The sequence below is a fragment of the Anarrhichthys ocellatus genome, unplaced genomic scaffold (assembly GCF_004355925.1).
Source record: "Anarrhichthys ocellatus isolate YVR2014 unplaced genomic scaffold, GSC_Weel_1.0 scaffold9, whole genome shotgun sequence".
Lineage (NCBI taxonomy): Eukaryota > Metazoa > Chordata > Actinopteri > Perciformes > Anarhichadidae > Anarrhichthys > Anarrhichthys ocellatus.
Window position 1 is genome coordinate 5,425,708 of NW_022280039.1, and position 13,223 is coordinate 5,438,930.

General features: G+C 41.2%; 1 protein-coding gene across 1 annotated transcript; it reads left to right on the forward strand.

The window, feature by feature from the left end:
* The first annotated feature begins 285 nt into the window (after positions 1–285).
* On the forward strand, positions 286–13,140 carry ulk1a (unc-51 like autophagy activating kinase 1a). Its single transcript, XM_031849706.1, has 28 exons — positions 286–313; positions 509–784; positions 881–973; positions 1,065–1,106; positions 2,324–2,356; positions 2,470–2,506; positions 4,186–4,359; positions 4,460–4,533; positions 4,608–4,709; positions 5,744–5,802; positions 6,616–6,698; positions 6,794–6,844; positions 6,944–7,032; positions 7,203–7,359; positions 7,452–7,512; positions 7,859–7,948; positions 8,141–8,266; positions 8,369–8,499; positions 8,823–8,923; positions 9,201–9,319; positions 9,549–9,664; positions 10,045–10,170; positions 10,634–10,788; positions 10,935–11,110; positions 11,210–11,328; positions 11,618–11,775; positions 11,892–12,027; positions 12,178–13,140. Exons 2-28 carry the CDS (start codon positions 695–697, stop codon positions 12,219–12,221), a joined length of 2,742 nt encoding a protein of 913 aa, XP_031705566.1. The 5' UTR covers positions 286–313; positions 509–694; the 3' UTR covers positions 12,222–13,140.
* The last annotated feature ends 83 nt before the right edge of the window (positions 13,141–13,223 follow it).

The following is a 13,223-nucleotide window of genomic DNA, read 5'->3' on the forward strand; positions in this document are numbered from 1 at the left end:
TTAAAAAACGTGTATGACAATAAATCAGCATCATCTTCATTACATGCCCCTCACCATTATGTTCACATTTGTATATATATGAATACACACACACTGTGCATATCGTATATCTATTTGCTAACACCATTCTTTTTTTGGAAAATGGCTCCTTCTTGATATAGCATTTTAAACAAATAAACTTTAGCAGGCCAAAGTAAGACATTGAATTACGAGTTTACGTGGTGTCCCTGAAGGCGCCATCCTCAAACCGCAGCCTGTCTGTTTGCGCATGCGCGCCGTGAGATACGAATAACTCCTGTGAATAGCTAGAAAGGTGAGTAAGACGATAGTATCTGACCTCAGCGTCTCAAAACAAACAGTACTAACGTGAGCTTTCAACTTGTACTGGATCTAGAAAGTACCAGGGACTCATTAGAATCGTTAAATAAGAACAGCGGGTCGCTAATATTTTGTTTACGTACAGTTGTTCATTCTTACGCACGTTGTTTTTGACTTTTTGTGTTGACAGAAACTTCGGTATGTTGTCATCGATATTTTCCTCGAGCATGGAGCGCGTCACGTGTGAAGACAGCATTTTCCATCAATGAAATGAGATTTACCGGCACGAGGGAAGTACTTCTGCACGTCTGTTTCAGCTGCGAAATCAACCTCTCGAAACAGCTCGGATACTTGAACGCGTTTATTTGTATTATTCATGGAGACTGTTGGGAAGTTTGAGTTCAACAGGAAAGACCTGATCGGTCACGGTGCCTTTGCAGTTGTGTTCAAAGGCAGACATAAGGAGGTAACTTGTACATCTGAGGCAAATTGATCTTTGTCATTGTTGATGCATGCAAGACTGGCGTATTTATATCCTACTTCTATTTTCTTTCTTTTCAAGAAACGTGACTGGGTAGTTGCTGTGAAATGTATCAACAAGAAAAACTTGGCCAAATCGCAGGCGTTGCTTGGTAAAGAAATCAAAATATTGAAGGTACTGAGAGGACTTTTTGATGTTGCCACACATTCTGTGTCAGTCTCTCTATGTCGTCTTTGAACTAAAATGTTTGTCCCACCTCCTCCAGGAACTCAAACATGAAAACATTGTCCGACTTCTTGACTATCAGGTAAAGACGGGTTTGTCTTCTCTGTTCCCCCTCTCTCCTCTCTCTCACACACACACACACACACCAGCACAGACCTCTGCAATACTGTTTACTTTGCTACCACATGTTCCCGCAACATTGAACATCGCTTGCACACGTGGTGCAGATTTGGCTGTCGGATGTTGTAGTTTTTCACGGGGCTAGCGACCTCAATGACCTGAGTGGATCTGTAGTTTATATTTCTTTCTTCAAACAAATTATTCTAAAAGATTAAAAACTGGTTGCATGGCGGCTTCATGAGAACAATATTGATTTCTCACTGCGTTTCACACTATGCCTTAGACTAAAGGAATATCCTTAAACTTTTAAAGTACAGGCAATTAACTTCCCTCTTCTCACCTTACTGACACCTGGCATACACCAGACAGAGGTGAGCTGATCTCTCACTATTCCTGACAGTTGGCAGGGTACAGCCGGCTAAACAATAGCTTATCAAACGGAGTGTGAGTAAGTAGCGTCTCACAGCTGACACGCACCAGCATGCAAGGGCAAAGACCTTTAAGTGATGCCTTCCAGATCAGGCTGCAGGAGCCTTTTGTTGACAGCAAACTGTGAGCGTACCTGTCCTCAGCACAACCTGCTCTCTCTTGTTTTCTGGTACAGGGATAATTACTGCATCGTATACCCAGAGTGTTATTTGTACAAAAGTATAAGTGGTAAACACTTTAAGTTTCACTCAAATACACAGAGTCTTCTTGCTTTAACTTGATGTAAAAGACAAAAAAAAGAAGAAGCAATTTGCTCTGCCACTCATTACTTCAATCAGGTGGATTGACACCTTCAATTTGTCACCCTTTTTACTCCCCCACCCGTGTCACGTCACCGCTCTGTGACTTTTTAAAATGATGATTCGGGGGGGCAGGACTGGACAGGGGCCACGATGGGGTACAGTTTCAGACCCCTGGGTTAGCTGTGTTCAGGGGACCCAGAATTGCCAGAAGCGCTGCTGGTGACCGGCCAAAAAGAGTCAACTCAGTCTTAAGAAATGTGCTGGTGTCACTTGTGTAATTTGGGGCACAGCTGGCAAGACAGTGATTGATTGTTGGAGTAAGTCCTACTTCCCCATATCTCTACATTAAATAGATGAGATATATAGTTGTCATTTTTACACTGCATTGGAGTAACTACGGCTTTTTGAAAATAATATAATAAAATGATTTCATCTGGTTTATCCACAGGAAATGGGAGGGTGTGTGTATCTCGTCATGGAGGTGAGTTTTGATAGAATTGATGATGTCTGGTCTGTGGGAATGAAAATGCAAATCACTCAACATTGCAGCATTATAGAAGCGTCTAATAAGAGTGGCTTGTCTCATCTTTTCAGTACTGCAATGGAGGCGACCTGGCAGAGTACCTTCACTGTAAGTTTGCTACATCCTGCAGGGCTTAATATAGCTCATGTCTCACGACTGTAAAGTTTTCTGCTTCACCTGCAGTCAAAGAAAAAAAAAATTGGGACATTCACACCACTCCTCACTGTTGCATCAGAGGATAGAACTTCGAGTTTGTTATCTGTAAACATGTTTGGAGCAGCTTACTGTTGTACTGGCAGTTCTGTTTGGCTTTTAAGAGGCTTGGCTAAGCTTTTTCAGTGTTTTGGAGGAATAATAGGATTTTGAGGAGGCAGAGCTGAACAGAACGGTTCAAACAGGTCAGTGGGTAAATTGTCACTAATACTCTCAAGTGCTTAACCCAGATAAAATAGTAGAAGCCAGTACAAAACGAGTTGCCGAAATAACTCCCAGCTTTTATTTTGGAGTTCGTTGGGCTTAAGGGCACCTTGTGATTTCACCACGTTTGAATTCTCAGAATGATATAAACACTTTTCTCACTAGACTATCCCCCTGAAAACGTCCCCGCTTCAAGTTTCAAACCCTGCTGCAAAATACGATGCAGCTGAGTGCATGTGGTTGATTTTTTTTCAGGCCGAATTTACCTCAGCGGTGTTTATTTAAATGTGGATCGGTGGTCTAATTCTCTCACCTCGCCAGCGTCTCTTATTTTGAAGCCTTGCCCACTCTGTGTCCCTGCCAAGGCGGCACATCCAGCTATTTGCAGCACAACAGTCAGTCGCACTTGGCAAGGTTCACGGAGCACCCACATGACCTCACCCATCTGCCACTCACTTATCCCCCGTGCTCCGGCTGAAAAACACTGCAGCTAGAAATACTGAATGTCTTGGAAAGGTAGTGGGGGGTGTGAGCGTGTCAGACGGCCCTGACATTGATATCCAAATGAAGCCCCCTCATAAACAAAATTCTCTTCCACGAAGTTTGACAGCAGTGACGCTGATGTGACTAGAGTTTTTGCATATTCACCTTGCATTATGTTGGAGTTTCTGGTGAGAATGTTAGAACAAGTAAGATCAAGGGCTACAGCGAACAATTGTTTTCATTATTATTAACCTGTTCATTATTTTCCGAATAAACTATTCCCATTATAATTTCCCAAAACCCAAGTGGACATATTCAAATTATTTATATTGTCTGACAAAATGTCCAAAATCCCAAAGTATGTAGTTTAATATCATAGAAGACTAGAACAAACCAAAAATATTTATATTTCAAAAGACATAGCTGGTAAATATTTGACTTTTGTGCATAAAAAGTACTTTAATGATTAATAAACAGTCAGATAGTTTAGGTGAATGTTCTATTGATTGACTCATCTTTCAATCTCTAATAACAGCTGGACACTAATGCGCTACAATAACCGTTTAACCACGTTTACTAGTTGGCCTTTATGTTGTTAGCATCACAACGTTATTAAAGCTTCTCATTTAACAAATATAAAGACTTTGAGAAGTCACTTTAATCTAAGGTAATCCTAGAAATCAAGTATTACTATAATAGTTGCATCTCAACAGTCCGACAGAACAGAACTTTAGCGGGGCCAACATGATGGGAATAAATGCTGACAGTGTGTCATCTTCACCTGTATCTCGGTACCATGCAATATGATGACACCCTTACATTAACACGCTAACTTCCTTCTTGATCGGCTTTTTTTTTTTTTTTTATTTCATTCCTCTGAACCTCAGCTAAGGGCACGTTGAGTGAGGACACCATCCGCGTATTCCTGCAGCAGATCGGTCGGGCCATGAAGGTCTTGCAGAGCAAAGACATCCTCCACAGAGACCTCAAACCTCAGAACATCTTGCTCTGCCACCCAGAGGGGCGCAGGTCCAGCGCCGGCAATACCTCTATTAAGATCGGTAATGACTTCACTCAGCATAGTATTAGAAGTATGTCTTTGGAAATGTGTTGGTTGGTTAATTTCTTACTGAACATACATCTTGTTTACTCCCCCTGCAGCTGATTTCGGGTTTGCACGTCATCTCCAGACGAACACTATGGCAGCCACGCTGTGTGGCTCACCCATGTACATGGTGAGTATTATGAGTTTCATGCACCAACGAGTGTAACCTCGCCGTGTCTCTAAGCAGTGTTTGTCTGGACACAGGCTCCTGAGGTCATCATGTCCCAGAACTATGATGCCAAGGCTGATCTGTGGAGCATAGGTACCATTGTGTACCAGTGTCTGACTGGAAAGGCTCCATTTTACGTGAGTACACATACACATGCAGGTACAAAAACTGTAACAGCCCTCTTTTTCGGTGTCGATTTAGAAAATCACCTATAAATGTTCACTTAAGTCCCTTTTAGATAATCACAAATGGTCATGAAATTGTTTTGCTTTACTTCCTAGAAACAGAGACTCGTTATTATCAACACAAAATATGATACATCCCTTTCACAACACAGAAAAGCACATGATGCACAACACAACCATTAAACACCACCTGCCTGCTGGGTGGCACTCTCCCTGATCTCCAGTGTGATTAGTTGGAAAATGCTGGAACAGCTTGGTTACTTGTTAGGAAAGCACCTTGTGTACAGATGGGGGGGCATGTGTTAATGGCTGCGAGCCATTTCCCCCAACCTAAAGCAAATATTGTTTCACAACTCTGGGTATTACTTTCTGCTGTTCACGTGGCTGCTCAGATGACAACTGTTGAATATTTCTTCAGTTGTGATTTATGTATAGACGCACATATAATGTCTTGTCTCTTTCTTTGTCTGAAGTCCATTTCATCCCCATATATATGTGCAGTTGGGGAAGAAGAAACACTTGACCTTTTGTACATTTTGAGGTTATTTATGTTGCAGTTTCCTTGAAAGCATTTTCCCTGAGAATGAGAGGGAAGATTGACTTCTATTTCTGCCATGCAGGTCTGTGAGTTGAGATAAGTCCAAGGGCCAGTGTGAGGTTAGCTGCTGCTGCTGCTGCTGCTGCTGCTGCTGCTGCTTCTGATGGTGTTTACTTAGCTGGCATCTCCAAGCATTCTACTTTGCCCTTTATGTTTGGATTACAAGCTCTGTGGCATAACTAGTTTATGTAGATTTGCAGTAATGCAGTCAAATAAATAGTCAAATGTTCCACTATTATATATTCACATGCTTGTTTGTAAGGATGCAGATGCATTCATTTGCATATCATATTGTGTGTTTGCATAGGAAGGGTCATTTCAAGTGTAACTTCTGTTTGTGGTCTGTGTGTGTGTGTGTGCGTGTACGTGTGTGTGCGTGTATGTATAGGCCAGCACACCGCAGGAGCTCCGTTTGTTTTATGAAAGCAACAGGACCCTCTTACCCAGGTTAGTGGACGACCCCACGCCAACACACATCTGTACTGTACGCACACAATGCACACAGGAAGATGATAAGACGAGGGCGTAAACAGGCATTACAGTGACAGCTGTGTTCTCTGCACTCAGTTTGCAGATGAATGACTGTGTGTATGCGGATGATGTTCAATGTGCACACGGACAGTTTAGCACTCAATGAACCCCATACCGCCACTAAAAATAGGTCTTATGTGGAAGAAACGTATACAGACACCTGACGGGGCCAGTCATCTGGAGCTTTCTCCACTCTCACACACTGCCTATAATATACTGTCTTAATCTCAGTTGACAAATGCCTTTACAATTATTTCTCTTGGCTATTTAAATTCACTTTGAACACTTATGCCGTCATGCCTGGAAAGCGTTCAGAGAAGTTGTTTTCGCACTGTTTTAACGGTGTGCTTTTCCAGTCTGTTTGGCTCAGGGCCACGCTTATCGTTTGCAGCAATAAAGCCGCGTGATAAGACTCAGCATTAAGGGGCATGGTTTGTTGTTTTCATTCTATATATAAAACCTTCTCCAAGTTGCCAGCTATTAACCTGTACGGCTATCATTTTCCACTTGACCCACATAGCTCCCTGCAGATTTAAACACACACACACACACACACAGTCTGTACTGACTGTCAAGATGCCCTGAGGTTTTGAACTAAAGCCGCAAAGTTGATTTAAAAATTCACACAAGATACCTAAATATTATTTATTTTAAGACCACTTATATCGTGCAAACATGAAGACATGAAAAACATGAAGGCTACACTCTACATTCTACCTCTTTTCACAGCATCCCAAAGGAGACTTCTACTAACCTAACACACTTACTGTTGGGGCTGCTGCAAAGAAACCACAGCGAACGGATCGGCTTTGGTGAGCCTCTTATCTTCATAATTCAGAAACTTTTTTCATAATTACATTTTTTTTTTTTTAAAGCATCTTTTACATCTTAATCTTTACATTTGCAGATGAGTTTTTCCACCATCCTTTCTTGGAGAAGAACTCATCCACAAAGAAATGTATGGCCTGTATCTTGCTCGTCTCTTTACAGCTTCAGAATCAATAAAGGTGCTGTAGCCGGGGTCCTAACACAAGCACATCTGTGTTTTTTTTGGCAGGCTCTCCAGTTCCTGTGATCTCTTTCCCCAGTTCAGGCTCAGTCAGTTCCTGTAGCAGCTCCTCCACATCACATCTGACCTCCCCTCAAGTGTGTACACCTCTCTTTAGTGGATTTATAAAACAAAATCCCATTGTCAAAGTTGTGAAATGTAAATGTATTTTTTAAAAGAAATACAGCAAGCTCGTAGTGTATGTGTTTCCCTGTAATCTATCGTAGTTATATTTGATTGAACAGTAATTTATTTTACACTCTCCTAGCATTCCGATGCAGAAATGCACCGACTTCAGCCCAAAGCACAGTATTCGCCTACACAGGACACCCACGGCTTCCTCCTGAAGGAAACAGTCAATCAAGACAGTAGGAACACCTCATCTTACTCAGAGGACTATGTCATGGTGCACGGCCAGTTTCCAAGTGAGACATCACTACATATATATCTGGATTATTTTATTCATCATCATTATCAGCACAAGGAGTCTGACTGTTTTTATCTGACTACTTTGTAGGTGGGTGCATATGTGAGCTGGAAATTGGGTCACCCATTGACAGTTGCCTGATATACAGTGGGTGAGTAGTCACACCGAGGGGTGCACAATAACTTGTCAGTTAATCAGCAATTATCGTAGAATATGATTTCACTATATGGACTAATATGAAATGTTGCCTCGTACATTGCACTAATTTACTATGTGGATGACTAAAGTGTGCATCACTTTATCCACAATGGACCATTTCCGTAAAAAAATGATTGTTATAAAACTATTTCTGAAAGAATACATATATAGTATACAGGAATTAGTATAGGAAGCAGATATCTATATAAAGAAAAAATGCAGAATAGATTTATTTAATAATGTTTTGCATATGAATGTTATCCATTGTGCAGATTGAGCTAACAAATATCCCTCTTTAGAAGCCCACTACTGGCTGAGAGAGGTCCCAGAAATGCAGGAAGGACACCTCCACCCTCTCCCCTGCTACACTCTCCCTCCAAGCCTGTTAGGTAAGAGAAAGCCAGGCAGGTTCAGGTTTTGGTGGCTTAAAGATGAGTTGTGCTTAAACCCAACAGCATTTATATTCATGTTATGGGCAATATGAGAAATGATGGGTTAGGAACACGTGTCCACTGTTATTTTAATTGATTTTATAACATCGCACTCATTTGTGTCCTTTGCCTCCTCTGTCATCGATGCAGCAAGCCTGTTGCAATTGTTGGCTGTAAGTACAGCCCCTCGTTGCCGATTCCTGTCCCATCTCAGATCCAAAACTACCAGCGTATGGAACAGAACCTGCAACCCGTTGGCCTGCATGGCTCCACCAGGCATGTACAGCCGCTCGGCTGTCTTATCTCTGCTTCAACCTCAGTGTCTTGGTACTACCCATTCTTTTCTGCCTCCGTCTAACCATGTCTCACGTCTTTCAGGGTCACACTCTGCTGTGCTGGCAGCCGTTCTCCGCAATCTGGAGGCTGTAGAACTCCAAGTCCAAGATTTATCCTCAACTCCCCACGGCTGGCAACTGGAGGAGCCCGACCACAACAATCCTCCCCGCTAGGTAGGCATCTCAATCGACTTTTGTTTCACCCATTTAGGGAGTTTTTCTCAAGCAGAACTCTTTCACAGAAACCTTTTTAGGTCACAGTCCTACAGCTTAACACACTACATGGGAATGTGCCCATGTAATGTCACTTGTTGTTGGCCACCAGGGCCATTTAGGTGTTAACAAAAACAATTCCACCATCTGAAATATGTCATGTTCAGTACATTCCCAGAGTTCTTGTGTGATGATGTGTTGCCATTTGATTTTCTCCGCACCCACTTTCCGTCTGCCTGACTCATGATTCAATGGGTCAATCTTTACAATACTCTGTACTCTAGTGGGAATGACTCCAATCACCTCGGAGCAGACTCTCCCGCTCAGCACAAGAACTGGACTGCTCGCTGGCTGTCCAGACAGGCAGGACACCTCCAGTCCCAAGGTCAGCTTTCAAACATCTATATTACCAGACGCCATCATGTGCATTTTTTTAACAATTTCACACAGCATGTTATTAGCTGGTGCAATTTTGTTTCTCTCTCTCACAACAGCCAAAGTGACTAATTCGTTACACTTTCTACAGTAGCAAATACTTGTAGTAGGATATCTACAAGCAGCTCACACAGTAGAATTGTTCTGAAATACAACAATACCAGATTGTACAATGTATATGCTAGCAATGAGATATGTTTTCAGAACTATCATTTGCTTTTCAACAGGTTCAATCAAGAATGCCACACCGAAACAGGACAGTCCTAGACCTTCAATCCCTTCAACCATCTCCTGCTTCCCAGACCAACAGCTCGAAATCAGCCAATAAAAATGGCCCTTTCAGAAGGTCAGAACAGTATAATATAGATATTATTTTATGAATATCACAATTACAGTTATATGATATTGTGACCTGCAAAATCATATGATTTGCAGATGTGTATGTCATTAATTCACATCAAATTGAGGCATTCATATTAAACCTGCCATATGGCACCTAGAGATGTTACGCAGTACAAAAGACAAGCCATCTGATAAATAATGTAATGGTGTCTGTGGCTGTGTTGGATGTCCAGATCACTGAGCACAGGCAGGCTGTCTGACATGCTACTGAAGGCGGCCGTTGGAGCTCACATTTTGGAGGAGGGCAGCGACGAGAGCCTCAACTGTGAGAAAGGCATGGATATAACAGGTACTATTGGAACAAATAGGACCAGTCGGATGGTTTCTACTGATACTGTTTGTCTTTGTTTACAAGTATTTATGACTATGTCGATATTGTTGTAGATTAGGGTAGATATTTCAAAGCATGTATGGTTAAACAACACTTTAAAGTCATGCAAATTGATGGCTTAATGGAATAATAAAATCAATCCCTATTGTAACATAAGAACACACATCATTGTGGAGGCAAGGAAAGGTGTTACTATGTTTGTAACATGCAGAAATTACAACACATATTTTGAGGTATCTACCACTATGACCATGTAGTTTACTGGGCTGCAGTTCAGCTGGGCAACATTTTACATGGACATCTTTGAACTTTTAAACTCTTCTTATTTGCTCCTACAGCTCCACCTACTGGTCGTCATAGAGGCTCTCCGTACTCAGACAGCCCACCTCCTGGAATCTTCACTACAGGTTCTCAATCCAGAGGAAGCATTCCTACTGATACCACGTTGCCACGGATGTTCTCAGGTAGATGTTCTTTCTACACTTAATCAACTTACTGTTAAGTGAATTCATTTAAACCGTTATTTTAGCCTGTGTTGAAGGAGGTTTGTAAGAAAGTCTCTTAAGTACATTTATGAGCGATCCAGTGAGGTTGTATTTTTATTATATACTGCTTTCTGCAGTTTAGAGTTCATTAAGACCATAAATTATGTAAGGTGTAGATGTCCAATTTAAATAATCTAAAGCAAAGCACAAGCACTGAGAGCCATTTTTAACCAGGTAACATTTGAGATAAACCATTTGAATATTGGGCAGGTACAAGCACACACTGATTTTTTATTTTTTACATTTAAGTGTTTTAATTAATAAAACAACAAAATAATAAAAGCCACCAGCTTTTTGAAAAACCTAAAACACGTCATCCGTTACTCCTATGCTCTCTTCATTACTCTTATTTCTGCTGTATTTGTCTTTGTTTTAATTGCAGGCTCCCCCAGCTACATTAACTCAGCCTGGCTACTGAACAGTCGCCTTCTCCAGGGAGGAAGCCGTAGAAACAGTGAGACTGAAGCCATGGACGCTACTCCGCACAGCAGTCTGGTCTTTCACCCTCCAGAGCTCCCGGAAGAAACCCTGATGGAGGTACAGATGAAAACTATGATGATACTTTGAGTTGAACCCTCCAGGTTATTTTGTAAATTACAGACATTTGCAGATGAACATTAAATAGACAAATTCAGATTTCACATGAACAGTTTCAGAATACACAGTATTTGTTCTCTTCACAGCAGGCTCACACAGATGCACTGAATGAGATGCGTTTCACTTTGGCTTTTGGCCACTGTGTCATGGAATTGGCTTCATCTAAGGACTCGGGGCTGGATGCCATCAGCATTCCTGATGCTTCCTTTCTAGAGCAGAGTTTGGTGACGGATCAGATCAGCCTTCTGAGTAGAGAATGGAGGTGAGAGGCTTTCTACTTTTTCTCAACATGTACAATGCCTCCCTTTCTTCACAAATGTGCTTGTAAATGACTGCTGTTTCTGGTTTGTGTGTATTTCAGCTATGCAGAGCAGTTAGTGTTGTACATGAAGGCTGAAGAGTTTCTATCAGCAGCACTGCACACTGCTAAAGAGACTATCAAACAAGGCCGACTCCTTCCCTCTGCAACAGTCAAAGAAGGTGAGGCCATTGACCTCTATTTTTTTGTAACAAGCACTCTCCTTTTGTAGACTTGAAAGATGTCTGTTAAATGTTTGTAGTTTGTGGACCTTCAGGAAGAACAAGACCTTCCGGGTGTTATGGTCTTAAAAAAATGAAAGCATTAAAACTTCAAAGAGAGCAGTTTGTTCCATCCAGGTAGTCTAACTGAATAAGAATTGGCATTCCTGGTTAAAGCGTGATAACAAGGGTCTGTTTGTGTTTTTTAGGATAATGACATGTCTTTGCATGCTATATTTCCTTTGTGCAGTGATAAGGAACCTGACTGAATTGTACAAGAGCTGTGTAACATACTGTCGCACTCTCAACCATCGCCTGCAGACATTCTTGCTTGACAAACAAAAGCTTATGGACCGCTTCAATGGACTCACAGCAGAGAAGCTCATCTACAGCCACACTGTGCACATGGTGAGCTCACCTCACAGCAGGCAATGTTGATATTCACTTCATTCAGATTCTTTCCAGCATATATCCCGTATGCATCTTTATCTTTATCTTAATGTGTCTGTTCTTACTGCATTCAGGTACAGTGTGCTGCCCTAGATGAGATGTTCCACTATGGCACAGCATCAGTCCAGCGTTACCACAAAGCCCTTTTGCTGATGGAGGGTCTGTCCCGAATCATCACAGCGCAGAAGGACGTCGACAGCATAGAGAAATGTATGTGACAGCACTGTGACACACAAACCAGCAAATAGTAGTTTAAAACGCTAGAATCAGACCCCAGGAGAATGGATTCCTTGTGTGATCTTGCCTAGGGCTTGTCTAGATTTTATTCTTATCTGAATTTTTCAATCTCTCTGTTCTCAGGTAAGCAGTGTATCGAGCGACGCCTTTCCGCTCTGCAGACTTAGCAGTAGCAATGGGCTCTACAACTGCGGCCACACCAACTGCATTATCCTGTCTCATTCATCCCTAAATGTAGATGGATCCTCCTAGACTGTCAATACACACATGCACTTTGATCTGTCTTAAGGGAAATGACCACTGGAGCATCTGCTCTTATCCCACCAGCCAGTCTGTAATCTTTACATAAATGCACAAAAAGACTGAAAGTCCTGTTTTGGACAAGTTCTAGAAGACGGATTTTGTCATGATTGTTTGAATACTTTGATCAGGTAAATTGTTCAGAGTTTTTCTGTTTTGTTACAGACGGAATATGTTAGTGTGTTGTTTTGTTTTTTGCACATAGAAAAATCAGATTAAATAATAACTGATTTTAAATTTGAAACAAATGTTATTTAGCTGTTTTCTGTATTTGAAGGGTTGGTGTTATGTGTACTGTAAAAGTTCACTGGCCAGCAGAAGTCAGAATATTTTGGATGACCAAATGTGTAGCACTAATATTAAAACTGTGCCTGTTTTTTTTACTACATGTTTCATCCCACCAGAGTAGTGGATGTAAAGGTAATGAAAGTATGTCTTGACCTCATACAGAACGATTGTCTTACAGTCATGTGGACTTACATCATAGACTGCAATAAGTATATTTTGATATTTGCCCTCCGTCCGTGGTAGTGTACTCAATCGTACTTTTAAACGACATTAACTGCATGCCACTTTGCTTATGTTTATCTGGTGTTTCTTTGTGTGTATGTGTGCACATTAGTTTATTTCCCCCAGCTTCTTGGATTAATGGAAAAATGTTCATTTGTGAATGTTTACTAGTTTTAGTTTATTAAATTACATATTCATAATTTTGTTGTTGAAATGAAAGTTTGTTAGAATTCATCAAATTGTCTTTTGTACTTGTTTTTATGAGTGCCAGTGAAATTTGCCAAAAATGAATTGTTACACACTGTGATGAAAATAAATAATATTTATTGCTAAAACTATGGATTTTTTTCAAGTTTTAC

What these genes read in the sequence shown, in the direction of transcription:
- ulk1a (XM_031849706.1), top strand. Translation starts at nt 695, where the DNA reads ATGGAGACTGTTGGGAAGTTTGAGTTCAACAGGAAAGACCTGATCGGT. An exon ending in CAATACCTCTATTAAGATCG is followed by an intron (nt 4,360 to 4,459) that starts GTAATGACTTCA and finishes CTCCCCCTGCAG; the next exon opens with CTGATTTCGGGTTTGCACGT. An exon ending in CAGCGAACGGATCGGCTTTG is followed by an intron (nt 6,699 to 6,793) that starts GTGAGCCTCTTA and finishes TTACATTTGCAG; the next exon opens with ATGAGTTTTTCCACCATCCT.